The sequence below is a fragment of the Stegostoma tigrinum genome, chromosome 10, assembly GCF_030684315.1.
Source record: "Stegostoma tigrinum isolate sSteTig4 chromosome 10, sSteTig4.hap1, whole genome shotgun sequence".
Lineage (NCBI taxonomy): Eukaryota > Metazoa > Chordata > Chondrichthyes > Orectolobiformes > Stegostomatidae > Stegostoma > Stegostoma tigrinum.
Window position 1 is genome coordinate 85,946,512 of NC_081363.1, and position 19,105 is coordinate 85,965,616.

The 19,105-nt window shown below is 48.1% G+C and overlaps 1 protein-coding gene across 3 annotated transcripts in view; it reads right to left on the reverse strand.

Annotated features, from left to right (window-relative positions):
• The window catches only part of plekhd1 (pleckstrin homology domain containing, family D (with coiled-coil domains) member 1), a 94,653-nt gene that overhangs the window by 48,919 nt on the left and 26,629 nt on the right, over positions 1-19,105 (reverse strand). For all 3 annotated transcript variants that reach the window (XM_059649352.1, XM_059649351.1, XM_059649353.1), the window contains exons 4-7: positions 13,773-13,849; positions 4,564-4,655; positions 2,433-2,485; positions 1,391-1,485 (exon numbers count right to left, since the gene is read on the reverse strand). In XM_059649352.1, coding sequence (XP_059505335.1) covers positions 1,391-1,485; positions 2,433-2,485; positions 4,564-4,655; positions 13,773-13,849 — 317 coding nt within the window. The remainder of the gene's footprint in view (positions 1-1,390; positions 1,486-2,432; positions 2,486-4,563; positions 4,656-13,772; positions 13,850-19,105) is intronic.

Below are 19,105 nucleotides of genomic sequence, written 5' to 3' on the forward strand. Positions count from 1 at the left end.
TGTCTCCTGAATTACTCCCAGAATCTCCTGCTATTGCTATTCCACTGTCTTTGCTGCTGGCTCCTCTTCCAGTCAATTCTGCCCAGCTCCTCCCTCATACCTCTGTAGTCACCTTCATTCAGCTATAATACCATTACCTCTGATTCTGATTCTTTCTTCTCTCTCTCAAATTGCAGAGTTTTGGCCTCAACTGTTTTCTGTGGCAGAGAATATCAGAGGCTCACCAGTCGCTGGGTGAATAAATTTCTCCTCGTCTCAGTCCTAAATGGCCTACGTCCATATCCATAGGTTGTCACCCCTAGTTCTGGGCTCCCAGTCACCGGTAATATCCCTTCTGTGTTTACCCTGTGAGAAGTATGAGAGTTTCTATGAGGTTCCTCCTCATTCTTCTCAACTCTTAGCCCTTATTAATCCAGTCTCTCTTCCCATATCATCCTGCCATCCCAGGAATCAGTCTGATAATCCCTTGTTACAGTCCCTCCATCACCAGAACATCCTTCCTCAGAAAACGAGACCAAAACTGCACATGCAACACTCTAGGGTGCGGTCTCACCAAGGCCCTGTACAGTAGCAGCAAGACACTTCCTAACTGATGGGCAAAGGGAATCCAGGGTTAGAGGAAGGCAGAAATCTCACACAGCTGATGGGAGTTATCGAAAGTGGTGCACAGGGGCACAGTTTGAAAAATATGGGTGAAAACCATAAATTTAGCAATGACAGAGAGGATAAGCAAAAAAAAAGGCAGTTCTTGATGCTGACTGGCAGGCCAGAGGTCAGCAGCCCAATGGGGCCGTGGGCTGGGATTGGCCTCTCTGAGAGGTGCCAATTCTCTCAGATAACACAGAGAGGCCAATGAGCCTCAAAATTGGGTCACCATTGGAAATGGTTTGGGAAAGCGCTTGGATATCCAGGATTTAAAGATATTTCTTAGGGGAATGGAAGAAACTGTCCTTTTAAACATTTCTTTTATAAACATAACTGTTTATCAGCTACAGGTTTGACTGAAAGCAAAGTATTGTCCAATTGGTAAGGAAGAATCTATGTGCATTCTGTTTGGCTTGGTAGGCGGATCATGATGAGGATGGGTGTGAGTGTGGAGTGAGACAGGGGATCTGACAATGGACACCCTTTCTCCAAGTACTCCACCTGCCTCCCTCCTCCATCTCCTAACCCTGATCCCTTCCCCTCCATCAACCCCTCTTCTGCCCCCATCCCCCACGCTGCCTTTCTCCTCCACCCCATCCCCTGCCCCCATCCCCTTTCCATTCTGCCGCCTCCCAAACCCTCTTCCTCCCCATTGCCCTTCGCCCACTGACAGTGACACTGCTCCCAGACCTGACTGACTGACTGACACCGCTCTGTCCATCCCTTCTCCGTTCTGCCCCTTTACCTCTTTATCTGTTCCTGCTCCAACTTCAGGTCCTGGACCATTTCCTCAATCCTGTTCTTTTCCACCTCTAGGACCTGGTTCAGCCGCTCCAGCTCCTGCAACGGGATTGAAATGTCACGCCAACTTCAGATCTCCATGGTGCTTGCAACCAGTCCCCTTAACCTTCCCACTGGGGAATGTAAAAATAAGATCTATGCTTCACCCCGTCCCACCCAGAATCACAACGGAGACAGTGTCTGAAAACGTAGCTCAAAAAGGGAGTGAGCGTGAGGGCTGGGGAGCTGTCTCTGTGATGGTACCACCACTGTTCTAATAATCTAGAGCCCCAGATTGATGTTTTCGGGACATGGGTTCAAGTCCCACTCTGGCCTCATGATGAAATTTGAATTCAACTTTTAAAAAACAAAGGGCTAGTGTAACTTGCCAATGGTTACCTCTGGTCCTGAAGGGAAGGAAATCCATTGTTGTTACCCAGTCCGGCCTACATGTTACTCCAGACCCACAGCAATGACAGCTGGCTCCTAACTACCCTGTGGCCTATAAATGCTGGCCCAGACAGCAATGTCCATATCCCCTGAAAAAATTAAAAATAAATTACTATGGAAACAAAGCACATTTTGATGAAGCTTTGCATTCTTGCACTCATCAGGACAATTGACAAGAATACCAATTTAAGGGGGATTAAACAACATTTATAGGAGAATGCTGATTAGTTGGCAGGTGGGCTCTAATTAGCACAGGAGTTGCCATGGGGAATGCACCCATAAAATGCTGATTGCTGGTCAATAGCAGGCTCTGCTGAATTCAGAGAAAACATGTCCAGTTTGAAAATTTGAATTAATCTTATATCTTTTCTCAGCAATACTCAAGTCTAGCACTACCAGGCGACAACTGGAAAAGACGTAGGGAAAATAAGACAGAGAGGTAAAGAAGAAGACAGTAAGATGGTGAGAGAGGGGCGAATGTTGCCAAGCTGCCAGCATGTGAGTTAACGGTTACAAGGCCACATGGGGGCACCTTGCGCCACCTTGGCTTCACTCACCGCTTTTTGTTCTCTCTGCAGACAAAGTTCTTCTGTCTCCTCCATCAATTTGTCTGGAATAAAAAAATCCAAGTCCACATTACAACTCGTGAATTAATTAGCACCCATTACCCAGAGATTAAAAATAAAACTCATTAGCTACACAGTCCCATCAACAAAGTCTCAGCCTGCATTTACGTGGAGTCAGCAAGACTCCCAGGAATTCCAAATGTGTCAGACGGGACCACATTCTGGGATCTGTGCTCAAACATTCACCAAAGATTCTCAGGCAGTGCCTTCCAAATTCACAACCATTTCAGTTCAGCAGATACATGGGAACACCAACCCCAGGCACATTCCCCTCCAAGCCATTCACCATCCTGACGCAGAAATATATTGCCATCCCTTCACTGGGTCAAAGTCCTGGAATTCCCTCCCTAAGGGTAGTTATGGGAGGACGGGCTTCAGCCCACAGCACATGGGCTGCAGCAGATCAAGAAGGCAGCTCACCACCTCCTTCTCAAAGGACAACACGGGACAGGCGATAAATACTGGCCCAGGCAGCAATGCCCAACTCCTGTGAGCGCATGTTGTTCTAACTCTTACCCACTTTGGATGATGTGTGAGTCTAGGCCCACAGCTAACAGCTGCTTGCTACAGTGTTCGAAGGAAAGTACAGGTACCCTTGTCGGGAGTAGATCAAAAATATCCTGAAGGCTATTTTATGGACAAGCTAAATGGTGTGATACGCAGAGGAATTAGCAATGATGCAGGAGATAGCTGGTTTTGCCTTGAGTTGCCAAGGCCATGCTGATAATGACATGGTGAACCAGCCTACAATCAACTCCTTTGGAGAGTTTCTTCCCCTTCCTGGCAGGGATCCAAAGAGGATGGAAAGCCCTGGATTCAAAATCCCCCTTTTATTTTTAAATCATTGAGTGAGACAACGTGAGATGTGGCCCTTTGACCTATCGTGTCAATGCTGGCACTTTTGAAAGGCTGCCCCTGGCGCCACCCCCCAACTCCCCCCCACCCTTCCCCAACCAAATATCCAGCCAGTCGCCCTTTTCAAGGGACTACCGATTCCGATACCAGCGTAAACCTGGAATACAATGAGGAGAGGCTCTGGGATCTCAAACTGGAGGCCGGAAAGGTTGGCGGCACATTGTTGTTGCTCCTGGAGTTCCCACACATGGTGCTGCATGTCAAGCTCCAGGAGGATTGGTTTAAAAGGTGTCCCTTTGAGGAGGGCGCTCATGGCAGTAAGCTGTCAGCTGGAGCCTGGCATGTTCACCCTTCGAGGCAAGGGATGCCAACAATGTTTACATATGCTGTCATCGTGACATTCCCCCTCCACCACATCCCCAGCTCCAGACACTCTGCCCGGTGGTCACTCTACCTTACCATCTTCTCACCATCAGAGTGAAGTTTGACTCTTGGGAAAACAGTCATCAGTTGCCTCATTGTGCATTTTGCTTGTTGGCAGAGGACGGGAGTGTGTCATCTTCACCATCGTCTGGAGGTTTCCCCTGTACAGTCCCCTGGAGATGAATCATCACAAGCAGAGACAGAAGTTGCTGGAAAAGCTCAGCAGATCTGGCAACACCTGTGGAGAGAAATCAGAGCCAACCTTTCGGGGTCCAACGACCCTTCCACAGAACGGTTAGCTCTGATTTCTCTCTGCAGATGATGCCAGGCCTGCTGAGCTTTTCTAGCAATTCCTGTCTTTGTTCCTGACATACGGAGTCTGCAGCTCTTTTCTGTTTTTACTAATGACCAAAACCTTCCCTGGATGGCTGGCACACCCCTTTCTAGGGTTCTGTCAAGAGTGGGTGGGACGGGGGAGAAAGCGGGTGTCAGAGGAGGCCGCTAACTGACCCCAACAGGGCTTTTGGATTAACAGAAATCCTCTTTAATTTGGGTGTTGGGATCATGAGGTAAAGCATCTCCGAGCTCAGTTGAGTAAAGCAGCAAAGCAGTGAACTCTCCAATGTACACAATGCCCAGGAGAATGATGCCACTCTTTCCCCAATGATATTGGGCATGGGTTGGGGGGGGTGTGGTGGGGGTGAGGAGTGGGAGCAGAATTGGACATCATTGGCATGTTAGCGTTGGCAATATTCCAATTGCTGGTCTCTGACTGAGAGCTGACCTAAGTACTCCTGCTTCTCCTTGGCAAGCTGTAGGCCTTGGGCCTCGAGACTGCCGATCATCGCCTCCCCGAGCTGGGCATTCTGCCAGGTACTGTGGACAGACAGAGACACAGAGAGAGAGAGAGAGAGAGACAGAGAGAGAGAGAGACAGAGAGAGAGGCAAGATCAGTACAAAAGCATGGACTGGATACAATGGCTTCCTGGAGTTATCACCGCACTACGAATTCAGGGGCCCAGGTATTACTGTGGGGACCTGAGTTCCGATCCCACCGCAAAAATTGGACTTCAAATCCGATGAAAACCTGGAACTGAGTTCCGATCCCACCGCAAAAATTGGACTTCAAATCCGATGAAAACCTGGAACTGAGTGTCAAATTGTGGGGGAAATGGTCACGCCGTTTGCTGACAGCCTCAAAAGGATGAATTTGGCCCAGTCCGGCCTATGTGTGACTCTAGAGCTACAGCACTGCAGCTGACAGCCTCTAGATAATTAAGGATGGGCAATAAATGCTGGTCCTCAGTCTTGTGGGTGGATAATTTTTTAAAAACTCAGGCTCACTGAGAATCGAACAATTCTTCACAGTGATCCTTCACAATGCCCCTAAATACTCAAACTGATGGGACAAAACACAGAAGGCTGATGGGTGTTCAGAAACGTTACCTGCACATTTCTGTAGCCATTAACAGTTGATGAGGCCCACAGGCTGCTATTCTTATCCAACAAGTTTTCGGGGTGTAGAGACGTGGGGAAGCTCTGACAGGGATGTACCTCAGCAGCAGAACAGTAGATACATCCCAGCAACCACAGGGAGACGCAGTGCACCAACATGCAATGGCATTAAGACCATCACTGCGTTCTAAAGACCGTGAGGAACTCTTCCAATGAAAACTGTGTGCCACCATATTCACCATACTGCCCTCTGAGTGAAGGGGGAGGTCCTGTATTTTACAGAATGAGAAGGGGAACTGACACCAACCTGTCATCTACCTGGTCCCATTAACACAGATGTAAGCCAACAAATCCAGGGGGCAGAGGACAGGGAAAAGTGGTGTAAAGCCATGCTCAAGGACTCGGAGGGAAAGCGGCTCATCCTGCAACTCCACAAACAGGTCGTTTCACAGTCACACTGAGGGAGTCTACTTCCACAACTATAAACACATGCCTCAGAACACTACAGTCAAACATCAGCAGAATGATATGCTAATAAAGTACAGAGGAGCACTCCACGCGCAGATGCATGCTGTCCCACGGCAGAAAAACTGAGGGAGTGCTGCACTGTCACAGGGACACTGTACTACAGCAGAAACACTGAGGGTGTGCTGCACTGTCACAGGGACACTGTACTACAGCAGAAACACTGAGGGTGTGCTGCACTGTCACAGGGACACTGTACTACAGCAGAAACAGTGAGGGAGTACTGCACTCTCACACTGTCCTACAACAGAAAAACTGCTGCTCTGTCATAGGGACATCGTCCTCCAGCAGTAACACTGAGGGAGTGTAGCACAGTCACAGGGACACTGTCCTACAGCAGAATCACTGAGAGAGTGCTGCACTGTCACAGGGAAACTGTCCTACAAGAGAAACACTGACGGAGTACTACAGTGTCACAGGGACACTGTCCTACAACAGAAAAACTGAGCAAGTGCTGCACTTCGCAGGGACACTGTCCTACAACAGGAACATTGACTCAGTGCTGCACTGTCACAGGGACAGAGGCCTACAACGCAAACACTGAGGAAGTCCTGCACTGTCACAGGGAACCTGTCCTACAACAGGAACACTGACTGAGTGCTGCACTGTCACAGAGAAACTCTCCTACAGCAGAAACACTGAGGGAGTGCTGCACTGTCACAGGGTCACTGTCCAACAAAAGAAACACACAGGGAGTGCTGCACTGTCAGATGGACACGAACCTACAACAGAAACACGAAGGCAGTGCTGCACTGTCACAGGGACACAAACCTACAACAGAAACACAAAGGGAGTGCTGCACTGTCACATGGACATGGTCCAAAGACAGAAATACTGAGGGAATACTGCACTGTCACAGGGACGCTGTCCCATCATAGAAACACTGAGGGAGGACTGCACTGTCACTTGGACAAGGTACAACAACGGAAACAGAGGGAGTGCTGCACTGTCACCGGGACATTGTACTAAATCAGATACACTGAGGGGAGTGCTGCACTGTCACAGGGACAATATCCTACAGCAGAAACACTGAGGGAGTGATACACTGCCACAGGGAAACTATCCTACAACAGAAACAGCGAGAGAGTACAGCACGGTCACAGGAACATTGTCCTGCAGCAGAAACGCTGAGGGAGTGCTGCACTGTCACAGGGATAATATCCTACAACTGAAACACTGAGGGAGTGCTGCACTGTCACAGGGACACTGTCCTACAACAGAAACAGTGAGAGACTACAGCACGGTCACTGGCACATTGTCCTGCAGCAGAAATGCTGAGGGAGTGCTGCACGGTCACAGGGACACTGTCCGACAACGGAAACACTGAGGGAATACTGCAGTGTTACAGGGACACTGTCCCACAATAAAAAGACTGAGGGAGTGCTGCATTGTCATCGGAGCATTGTCTGACAGCAGAAATACTGAGGGGGTTCTGCACTGTCACAGGGATTCTGTCCTACAATGGAAGCACAGAGGGAGTGATGCACTGTCACAGGGACACTGTTCTACAACAGAAACACTGAGGGGAGTGCTGCACAGACACAGGGACACTGTCCTACTGCAGAAACAACGAGTACTGCACTGTCACAGGGACACTGTTCTACAACAGAATCAGTGAGGCCATGCTGCACTGTCACAGGCAAGCAGTTCTTCAACAGAAACATTGAGAGAGTGTTGCATTCTCACAGGAACACTGACCTCCAGCAGAAACACTGAGGGAGTGCTGCACTGTCACAGGGACATTGTACTAAATCAGATACACGAAGGGAGTGCTGCACTGTCACAGGCACCCTGTCTGACAGCAGAAACACTGAGGGAGCGATATACTGTCTCAAAGGCACTGTCCTACAACCGAAACACTGAGGCAGTGCTGCTCTGTCACAGGGAGACTGTTCAACAACTGAAACACTGAGGGATTGCTGCACTGTCACAGGGACACTCTCCTACAAAGAAACACAGAGGGAGTGTGGCACTGTCATAGGGACACTGTCCCACAACTGAAAGACGAAGGGAGTGCTGCACAGTCACAGAGACACAGTCGTACAACAGAAACATTGAGGGAATGTTGCACTCTCACAGGGACACTGACCTACAGCAGAAGCACTGAGGGAGGACTGCACTTCACAGGGACACTGTCCTTGAACAGAAACACTGAGGGACTGCAGTACAGTCACAGGGACACGGTCCCAAAGCAGAATCACTGACTGAGTGCTGCACTGTCACAGGGACACAGTCGTACAACTGAAACACTGAGGGAGTACTGCACTGTCACAGAGACACATTCCTACAACAGAAACACTGAGGGAGTGCTGCACTGTCACAGGGAAACTCTCCTACAACACAAATACTGACTGAGTGCTGCACTGTCACAGGGACACTGTCCGACAACAGAAACATGAAGGGAGTGCTGCACTGTCACAGGGACAGGAACCTACAACAGAAACACGAAGGGAGTGCTGCACTGTCACATGGACACGGTCCTAAGACAGAAACACTGAGGGAGTACTGCACTGTCACAGGGACACTGTCCCATGTTAGAAAGAAACACTGAGTCACTGCTGCTCTGCCACGGGACCTTGTCTGACAGCGGAAAAACTGAGGGAGTCCTGCATTTCACAGGGACCCTGCCCTACAAGAGAAACAATGAGGGGGTGCAGCACAGTCAGAGGGGCACTGTCCAGCAGCAGAATCACTGACGGAGTGCTGCACTGCGACAGGGACACTGTCCAACAACAGAAACGCTGACGGAGTCCTGCACTGTCACAGCAGGGACACGAACCTACAACTGAAACACTGAGGGATTGCTGCACTGTCACAGGGACACTGTCCTACACCAGAAACACAGAGGGAGTGCGGCACTGACACAGGGACACTGTCCCACAACTGAAAAGGAAGGGAGTGCTGCACTGTCACAGGGACACTGACATAGAGCAGAAAGACTGAGGGACACAGGGACACTGCCCTATGACAGAAATACTGAGGGAGTGCAGCACAGTCATAGGGCCACTGTCCTACAAGAGAAACACTGAAGGAGTACTGCACTGTCACAGGGACACTGTCCTACAACAGAAAAAACTGAGTGACTGCAGCACAGTCGCAGGGACACTGTCCCACGGCAGAATCACTGACGGAGTGCTGCACTGTCACAGGGACACAGTTGTACAACACAAACACTGAGGGAGGTCTGCACTGTCGCAGAGAAACTATCCAACAGCAAAACCACTGAGTGAGTGCTGCACTGACACAGGGGCACTCTCCTACAACAGAAACACTGAGAAAGTGTTGCACTCTCACAGGGACACTGACCTTGAGCAAAAAAAACACTGAGGGAGTGCTGCACTGTCACAGGGACACTCTCCTACAACAGAAACACTGAGGGAGGACTGCAATTCACAGGGACACCGCCCTACAACAGAAATACTGAGGGAGTGCAACACTGTCAGAGGGACACGGTCCTACAACAGAAAAACTGAGCGAGTGCTGCACTGTCACAGGGACACTGTTCAACAACTGAAACACTGAGGGAATGCTGCACTGTCACAGGGACACTGTCCTACAACAGAAACAGTGAGGGAGTACAGCACAGTCACAGGGTCACTGCCTCACAGCAGAAAGACGAAGGGAGAGCTGCACGATCACATGGACACTGTTCTACAAGAGAAACACTGAGGGAGTGCTGCACTGTCACAGGGACACATTCCTACAACAGAAAAACTGAGGGAGGACTGCAATTCACAGGGACACTGCCCTACAACAGAAATACTGAGGGAGTGCAGCACTGTCACAGGGACACGGTCCTACAAAAGAAACACTGAGGGAAGTACTGCACTGTCACAAGGACAGTGTCCTACAACAGAAACACTGAGGCAGTGCCGCACTGTCACAGGGACACTGTTCAACAACTGAAACACTGAGCGAGTGCTGCACTGTCACAGGGACACATTCCTACAAAAGAAACACTGAGGGAAGTACTGCACTGTCACAGGGACACTGTTCAACAACTGAAACACTGAGGGAGTGCTGCACTGTCACAGGGACAATGTGCTACAGCAGAATCACTGAGCAAGTGCTGTATTGGCACAGGAATGCCGTCCGACATCAGAAACACTGAGGGAGTACTGCACTGTCACAGAGACACTAACCTACAACAAAAACACTGAGGGAGTGCTGCACTGTCATGGGGACACTGTCCTACAACAGAGACAGTGAGGGAGTACAGTACAGTCACAGGGACACTGTCCCACAACAGAAAGATGAAGGGAGAGCTGCACGATCACAGGGACACTGTTCTACAACAGAAACACTGAGGGAGGACTGCAATTCACAGGGACACTGTCCTTGAACAGAAATACTGAGGGAGTGCAGCACTGTCAGAGGGACACTGTTCAACAACTGAAGCACTGAGCGAGTGCTGCACTGTCACAGGGACACTGTCTAACAACAGAAAAACTGAGCGTGTGCTGCGCTTCACAGGGACACTGTCCTTGAACAGAAATACTGAGGGACGGCAGCACAGTCACAGGGACACGGTCCCACACCAGAATCAATGATGGAGTGCTGCACTGTCACAGGGACACTGACCTACAGCAGGAACATTGTGCATGAACTGCAATGTCACACGGACATTGTCCTACAGCAGAAACACAGATGGATGCCACACTGTCACAGGGTCACTCTCCTACAACAGAAAAACTGAGGGAGAGCTGCACTGTCACAGGGACACTGTTCAACAACTGAAACACTGAGCGGGTGCTGCACTGTCATGGGGACACTGTCCTACAACAGAAACCGTGAGGGAGTACAGTACAGTCACAGGGACACTGTCCCACAACAGAAAGACGAAGGGAGAGCTGCACGATCACAGGGACACTGTTCTACAACAGAAACACTGAGGGAGTGCTGCACTGTCATAGGGACACTGTCCAACAACAGAAATACTGAGCATGTGCTGCACTTCACAGGGATACTGTCCTTGAACAGAAATACTGAGGGACTGCAGCACAGTCACAGGGACACGGTCCCACAGCAGAATCAATTACGGAGTGCTGCACTGTCACAGGGACACTGTCCTACAACAGAAACAGTGAGGGAGTACAGCACAGTCACAGGGACATAGTCCTGCAGCAGAAACTCTGAGCGAGCGCTGCACTGTCACAGGGACACTGTACTACAACAGAAACAGTGAGGGAGTACAGCACAGTCACAGGGACATAGTCCTGCAGCAGAAACTTTGAGCGAGTGCTGCACTGTCACAGGGACACTGACCTACAGCAGGAACATTGAGGAAGGACTGCAATGTCACATGGACATTGTCCTACAGCAGAAACACAGATGGATGCCACACTGTCACAGAGTCACTCGCCTACAACAGAAAAACTGAGGGAGAGCTGCACTGTCACAGGGACATGGGCTTACAACAGAAAGACTGAGGGAGAGCTGCACTGTCACAGGGACACTGTTCAACCACTGAAACACTGAGTGTGTGCTGCACTGTCACAGGGACACTATCTGACAGCAGAAACACTGACGGAGCGGTGCACTGTCACACAGTCACTGTCCTACAGCAGAAAAAACTGAGGGAGTGCTGCACTGTGACAGGGACACTGTCCTACGACAGAATCACAACAGGAGTGCTGCTCTCTCGCATGGACACGGTCCTAAGACAGAAACACTGAGGGAATACTGCACTGTCATAGGGTCACTGTCTTCCAGCAGAAACAATGAGGGAGTACGGCACTGACACAGGGACACTATCCCACAATAGAAACACTGAGGAAGTGCTGCACTGTCACAGGGACACTGTCCTACAACAGAAAAACTGAGGGAGTACTGCACTGTCACTGGGACATTGTCCTCCAACAGAAACACTGGGGAATTGCTGCACGTCTCAGTGACGCTGTCCTTTAACAGAAAAACTGAGGGAGTGCTGCACTGTCACAGGAACACTGTCCTCCAGCAGGGACACTGTGGGTGTGCTGCACTGTCACAGGGACACCGTCCCACAGCAGAATCAATGACGGAGTGCTGCACTGTCACAGGAACATAGTCCTGCAGCAGAAACTCTGAGCGAGTGCTGCACTGTCACAGGGGCACTGTCTTACAGCAGAAACACTGAGGGGGTGTTGAACTGTCACAGGGACACTGACCTACAGCAGGAACATTGAGGAAGGACTGCAATGTCACACGGACATTGTCCTACAGCAGAAACACAGATGGATGCCACACTGTCACAGGGACACTCTCCTACAACAGAAAAACTGAGGGAGAGCTGCACTGTCACAGGGCCACTGTTCAACAACTGAAACACTGAGTGAGTGCTGCACTGTCATAAGAACACTGTCCTACAACAGAAACAGTGAGGGAGTACAGCACAGTCACAGGGACATAGTCCTGCAGCAGAAACTCTGAGGGACTGCTGCACTGTCACAGGGACACTGTCCTACAGCAGAAACACTGAGGGGGTGTTGAACTGTCACAGGGACACTGACCTACAGCAGGAACATTGTGGATGGACTGTAATGTCACACGGACATTGTCCTACAGCAGAAACACAGAGGGATGCCACATTGTCACGGGGACACTCTCCTACAACAGAAACACTGAGAAGTGTTGCACTCTCACAGGGACAGTGTGCTACAGCAGAATCACTGAGGGAGTGCTGCATTGGCCCAGGAATGCCGTCCGACATCAGAAACACTGAGGGAGTACTGCAATTCACAGGGACACTGGCCTACAACAGAAATACTGAGGGGGTGCAGCACTGTCACAGGGACATGGGCTTACAACAGAAAAACTGAGCGAGTGCTGCACTGTCACAGGGACACTGTTCAACAACTGAAACACTGAGTGTGTGCTGCACTGTCACGGGAACACTGCTCCACAACTGAATCACTGAGTGTGTGCTGCACTGTCACAGGGACACTATCTGACAGCAGAAACACTGACGGAGCGGTGCACTGTCACATAGTCACTGTCCTACAGCAGAAAAAACTGAGGGAGTGCTGCACTGTGACAGGGACACTGTTCTACAGCAGAAAAAACTGAGGGAGTGCTGCACTGTGACAGGGACACTGTCCTACGACAGAATCACAACGGGAGTGCTGCTCTCTCACATGGACACGGTCCTAAGACAGAAACACTGAGGGAATACTGCACTGTCATAGGGTCACTGTCTTCCAGCAGAAACAATGAAGGAGTACGGCACTGACACAGGGGCACTATCCCACAATAGAAACACTGAGGAAGTGCTGCACTGTCACAGGGACACTGTCCTACAACAGAAAAACTGAGGGAGTACTGCACTGTCACTGGGACATTGTCCTCCAACAGAAACACTGGGGAATTGCTGCACGTCTCAGTGACGCTGTCCTTTAACAGAAAAACTGAGGGAGTGCTGCACTGTCACAGGGACACTGTGGGTGTGCTGCACTGTCACAGGGACACGGTCCTCCAGCAGGAACACTGAGGGAGTACTGCACTGTCACGGGGACATTGTCCTACAACAGAAACCCTGAGGGTGTGCTGCACTTTCGCAGGGACACTGTCCATCAACAGAAGTTCTGAAACCAGCGCCCCAGCAGCTTTATTATTTGACTATAAATTGTTCCTGTTTCTGTTTGAAGAATAAGGAAGTTTTCACACGTAATCTGGCTCATCCTGACCAACGAAACCTCTTTTGAAGAACCCTGAAGATCCAGTCATTTTGACTACGAATTTGGGAATGGCGAAATTGGTTGCTGCAATACATGCCCACCAAGAGGCACTACAGTGTTTGGTGATATGTTTATGCTGTTTGTGTGGTGAAGTGCAGCCTGTTGCGTTTCTGCTGCAGTTGCATTTGCTTTTACAGTGAGGAGCACGGGTAGATTAGTATTCAGAATGAAGCCACTGTAGCTGCACGCCCCCGCACTCAGTACTTCCTGTCCCTTTGTGGATAGTCGTTCATGTGCTTTGATATCATTTTATGCGTCAATGTGCAGTGACTGACTAACCGCGAGCTGTCAGAGTACTTACACCTTCCCAGATTCCTGCAGCATCTCGAGCCAGTGCTGCTGGTCAAACTCAGTCTCGGCTGCAAGTAATATGTTCCCCTGAAGAGAAAATGCAGACAGTTCACGTTAACCTTTCCACTCATTACTCGGGGAGGCTAAAATTTTGGTGACTCCTCACTTTTGAGAAGCATGGTCCGACGGGTGATCGGACAATGGAGTCACAGAATTGTTAACAGTGTGGCATGATGCCATTCAGCCCGTGGTGTCTGTACTAGTTCTCAGAGCATTTTAACTGAAGAGCCAGTCTCCTGCTTCTTCCACCATAATCCCTGCGTCATGTTTCTATCTAAATTATTCTCTAATACCCTTCTTGAATGGCACAACTGAACCTGCCTCCCACACACTCCCAGGCAATGCATTGCACACAGTACACACTCACTGTGTAAGAAGTTTTTTTCTCATCTTCCCTTTGCTTTTTCTGCACAACACTTCAATTCTGTACCCTATGGTTCGCAACTGATAGTTGAATTGGAACAGTTTCTCCCTATCCACTTTTCCCAGAACCATCTTGATTGAGAAAATCCAATCAAATCTCCTCTTAACCATTTTCTCTCCATAGAAAGGAAGACCTAGCTGCTCCAATCTCTCTTCCGAACTGCATTATCGAGGGTTATGAAACGTGTCAACGGTCAAGTGTCTCAATTAAACACGGTCAGAAGGATTCTGATCGAAGTATCAACAGGAAGTTGAACTGAAACATTCTGATGAACGGTTATGGAGTAGAGAGATTGCTGGAACTAAACCTGGGCTGACCCTCTTCCAGAGCAAAACAAAGAATCACACATCAACCAAATCTTGCCCTGTTTCTCTCTGCACTGATTGTTCCGGTTTCTCCTGCATTTTCTGTTTTTGCTTCAGATTACCAGCATTCTCAGTTTTTTGCCTCTCCACTTTTATGGTCCATTCCCTTTGAAATGAGGTCCAACATTCCATTTGACTTCCCCATTAACCATTGAATTGTGGCTTTTTGTGACCCATGGCTGACACATTTGCAAAATTCCTGTTCTGTGCCTTTCTGCTGCCCTTCTCCATTTAAGTAATGTTCAGTTCCTCTATTCTTCCTGCCAAAGTGCATAACCTCACTTTATGCTCCATCTGCCAAGTTTTTACTCAAGCTGTCTATATACCCTTCTGCAGACTCTTTGCATCAATCTCACCACTTGACTTCCCACCTATTTCTGTGTCATACACAAACATAGCTATAGTACATTCACTTTCCCTAAACAAGTCATTAATATGTGTTGCGAATTATTGTGGACCCAGCACTGCTCCCTTTGGAAATGCACTAGTTACAGATTGTCATCCTGAAAATGCTACCTTTTCCCAAACTCTATTTTTCTGTGAGTTAACTAATCCTCTATCCATGCTAATATACTACCCCCAACACCATCAGCTCTAATGTTATTAAGTAGCTAACATGTGATATCTTATAAAACACCTTTTGAAATCCAGATATGTTATGTCTACTGGTTCCCCTTCATCTATCCTCCTCAAGTAATATTTTTCTAAGGCCCATTTCCCCTTCATGAAGCCATGTTGACTCAGCAGCTGTTGCTGTCAGCAGTGCCCTGGAAGCACTCCCTCAAGTCAAAAGTCAGTGATTTTATCAAAAGCACTTATTCACTTTAGGGAGTCACTTATCCTTTTTGCTCTGTTAGTAAAAATTGATGCTACACTTCCTACATTGTGTTACAAGATAGTCGTCAGAGGATCAAGAACATCTGTCCTCCTTTGAGACAGACAATTGGATATATATACATTGACAGGGTGACTACAGTATGGGGGGGTATGACCCCACAAATTGTATTATGATTCATCTATGCTGTTTGGTTGATTCTGTACCACTGTCTAATTATCCAGCCAACTGAGCTAATTGACCCTACTGTGTCTACATTATATAAAGCCATAGAATCATAGCGTCATACAACATAGAAATAGACCCTTTGGTCCAACTTGTCCATGTCAACCATGTTTCCTAAACTGAACTAGTCCCATTTGCCTGCATTTGTCACATAGCCCTCTAAATCTTTCTGATCCATGTATCTATCCAAACATCTTTTAAATGTTATAGTAGCACCCTCCTCTACCACTTTCTCTGCAGTTCATTCCATACGCACACCACCCTCTGTGTGAAAAAGTTGCCCCTCAGGTCCCTTTTAAAACTTTGCCCTCTTATTATATTAAACCTATTAAATCGATGTCCTCTATTTTTGGACACCCTATTCTGGGGAAAAGACCTTAGCTAGACATGTTATCTGTGTCCCTCATTGATTTTATAAACATCTATAAGGTCAGCCCTCAAACTCATACGTTCTAGGGAAAAAAGTCCCGGCCTATCCAGCCTCTCCATATAATTCAAACCCTCCAAGCCCAGTAACATCCTTGTAAATCTTTTCTGCACCCTCTCTTGAGCAACTTGAACTGTACACAGTACTCCAAATGTGGCCTTACCAGTGTCTTGTATGGCTGTGACATGATACCCCAACTCCTGGACTCAGTGCTCTGACTAATGAAGGCAAGCATGCTAATCACCTTCTTCACCATCCTGTGTACCTGTGGTGCTACTTTCAAGGAACAGTGTACCTCTTCTCTTTGTTCCCCAGAGCCCTATCATTAACTGTGTAAGTCCTGCCCAGCTTCATCTTACAAAATGCAACAGCTCACATTTATCTAATGTCTGTGACTCTTCTTCCAAAGCACCAAAATAGGAAGCACGGTACTCTCCTGGAATTTGGTGATAAGGTGCCACAGAAGCACGCATTCGCCATTCAGTGGCCAGTTTCTGAAATTGGCTGTGGCAGCCTTCCAGAAGCTTCTATGAGGTGGTGCCCATTTCTGGAGCTGGGTAGTGGGGATGGGGGAGGGTGTTTCCTGTCGAGCCAGGGATTGGTTTAGGGACGGCTGGATGCAGATGGTGCAGGTAAGACTTGACGGCAATATCTAAGGAAGGAAAGCTTAGCAAACGGTGGAGAGGGAAGGAGGCATGTGGAGTTTGTGAATATTTGGGGATCTTGACTGGGAGGAATCAGCCAACACCGTGAGCTGGATAGTAAAATATTTATTTTCCATTTAATGAATCCTGTTCGATTCAATTGCACTCTCACTAATTAAATTCCATAAATTATGGGTCCATAACATTGTTGTCTGGTGATGTAAACCACATAAATTCTGGTTTGAGGTAGTCAATTGACCCATTCCAAACTACTTAATTCATTTGCTGCATTCATTTTTCTGGATTTACAATTTGTTTTGAGTCCATTGAGTTGGCCCTGATACTGCTGAACCCAGCGGAAACTGTGAGACAAGACAGCAGAGACTTGCTGTAGCAACTCGTAACTTCATTTATCAGACTCAGCCACTCAGTGGTAGAGTCATTGACTCACACAGCCATGCAGCACAGAAACAGACCCTTCAGTCTAACTCGTCCATGCCGACCAGCTTTCCCAAACTGAACCAGTCCCATTTGCCTGCGTTTGGTCCATATCCCTCTAACCCTTTCCTAACAATGCATCCATCCAAACGTCTTTTATGTGTTGTAACTGTACCAGCCTCTACCACTTCCACTGGCAGCTCATTTCATACCATCCTGTGGCTGAAAATGTTGTCCCTCAGATCCCTTTTAAATCCTTCCCCTCACACTTTAACCCTATGCCCTCTAGTTTTGGGCTCCCCCATCTTGGAGAAATGAACTTGGCTATTCACCCTATCCGTGCCCCTCATTATTTCCTAAACCTCTGCAAGGTCACCCCTCAACCTGTGACATTCCAGGGAGAAAAGTCCCGGCCTATCCAGCCTCCCAATATAACTCAAACCCGCTAGTCCCGGCAACATCCTTGTAAATCTTATCTTACAGTTTAATAATATCCTTTCTGGAGCAGGATGACCAGAACAATTCTTCAAAGCTAAAGAGGAGGAGAACACCAAAGCCATTGGATCAAAGCTACAAATATTACCCTCAATTGCTAAGACTACAAAAGGTAGGAGAATGATTAAGCCATTCAGCCCATCGGGTCTGCTCGACCGTTCAATGACATTGTGGCTGATCTGATAATCCTCAGCTCCACTTCCCACCTGTTCCACAAAGATACTCGGTTCCCTTACTGATTAAAAAAAGTCTCTCAGCCTTGAATATACTTAATGACCAAGCCTCGAAAGCCCTTTGAGGTAAAGAATTCCACAGATTTGCCACCCTCTGAGAGAAGAAATTCCTCCTCATCTCTGTCTTAAATGGGTGATCCCTTATTCTGAGATGATGCCTCTGCTCCCAGAGTCTCCCAAAAGGAGAAATAAGTTTTCAACATCTGCCCCGTCAAGCCTCCTAAGAGTCATGTATGTTTCACTAAGCTTGCCTCTCATTCTTCTAAATTCCAATATGTACAGGCCCAACCTACTCACCCTCTCCTTATAAGACAGGCCACCCATACCCAGAATTAGCTGAGTGAACCTTCTCAGGATTGCCTCCAATGCCAGTCTATCTTTGTTCACATAAGGGGCCCTAAACTGCTCACATTATTCCAACTCCTGACTCACTAGTGCCTTGTACAGTTTTAGCAAAACTTCCCTACTTTTATGTTCCATTCTCTTTGAAATAGAGGCCAATGTTTGCCTTCCAGATAACTCGCTGAATATGGATGTTAGCTTTTTGTGATTCATGAATGAAGACTCCCAAATCCCTCCATTCTGTTATTGGTAAAAACTGCCTGGTTCACTAATATCCTTTAGGGACAGAAACCTGCCATCCTTACCTGGTTTGGACTACATGTGACTCCAAACCCTCAGCAATGTGGTTGATGCTTAACTTCCCTATGGGCAATTAGGTATCGGCAATAAATGCTGGTTTCGCCAGAAATGATCACATCCCATGCAAGATTAAAGAAGAGACTTGATTAGGGAGCTTAAGGTGGAGGGACCCCTAGGGGGCAGTGACCATACGTTATGGTATTACAAGTAAAGGTAACTACAAGGACATAAGGGAGGAGCAGGCTACAGTTGATTGGGAGGAGCAGCAATGGCAGGAGTTTCTGGGGGTAATCCAGAAACACAGCAGAAACTTATCCCAAGAAAGAAAGCAGAGACTAAGGGGAGCATAAGGCAACTATGGCTGACAAGGGAAGTTGGGCCAGAATAAAAGCAAAAGAAAAACTATACAATGTGGTGAAGATTAAAGGGAAGCCAGAGGATTGGGAAATCTTTAAAAGCCAGTAGTGGATAATGCAAAAAAACAATAAGGTGGGGGAGGTGGAGAAGATGAAACATGAGAGTAAGCTAAGCAGAAATATAAAAGAAGACTGCAAG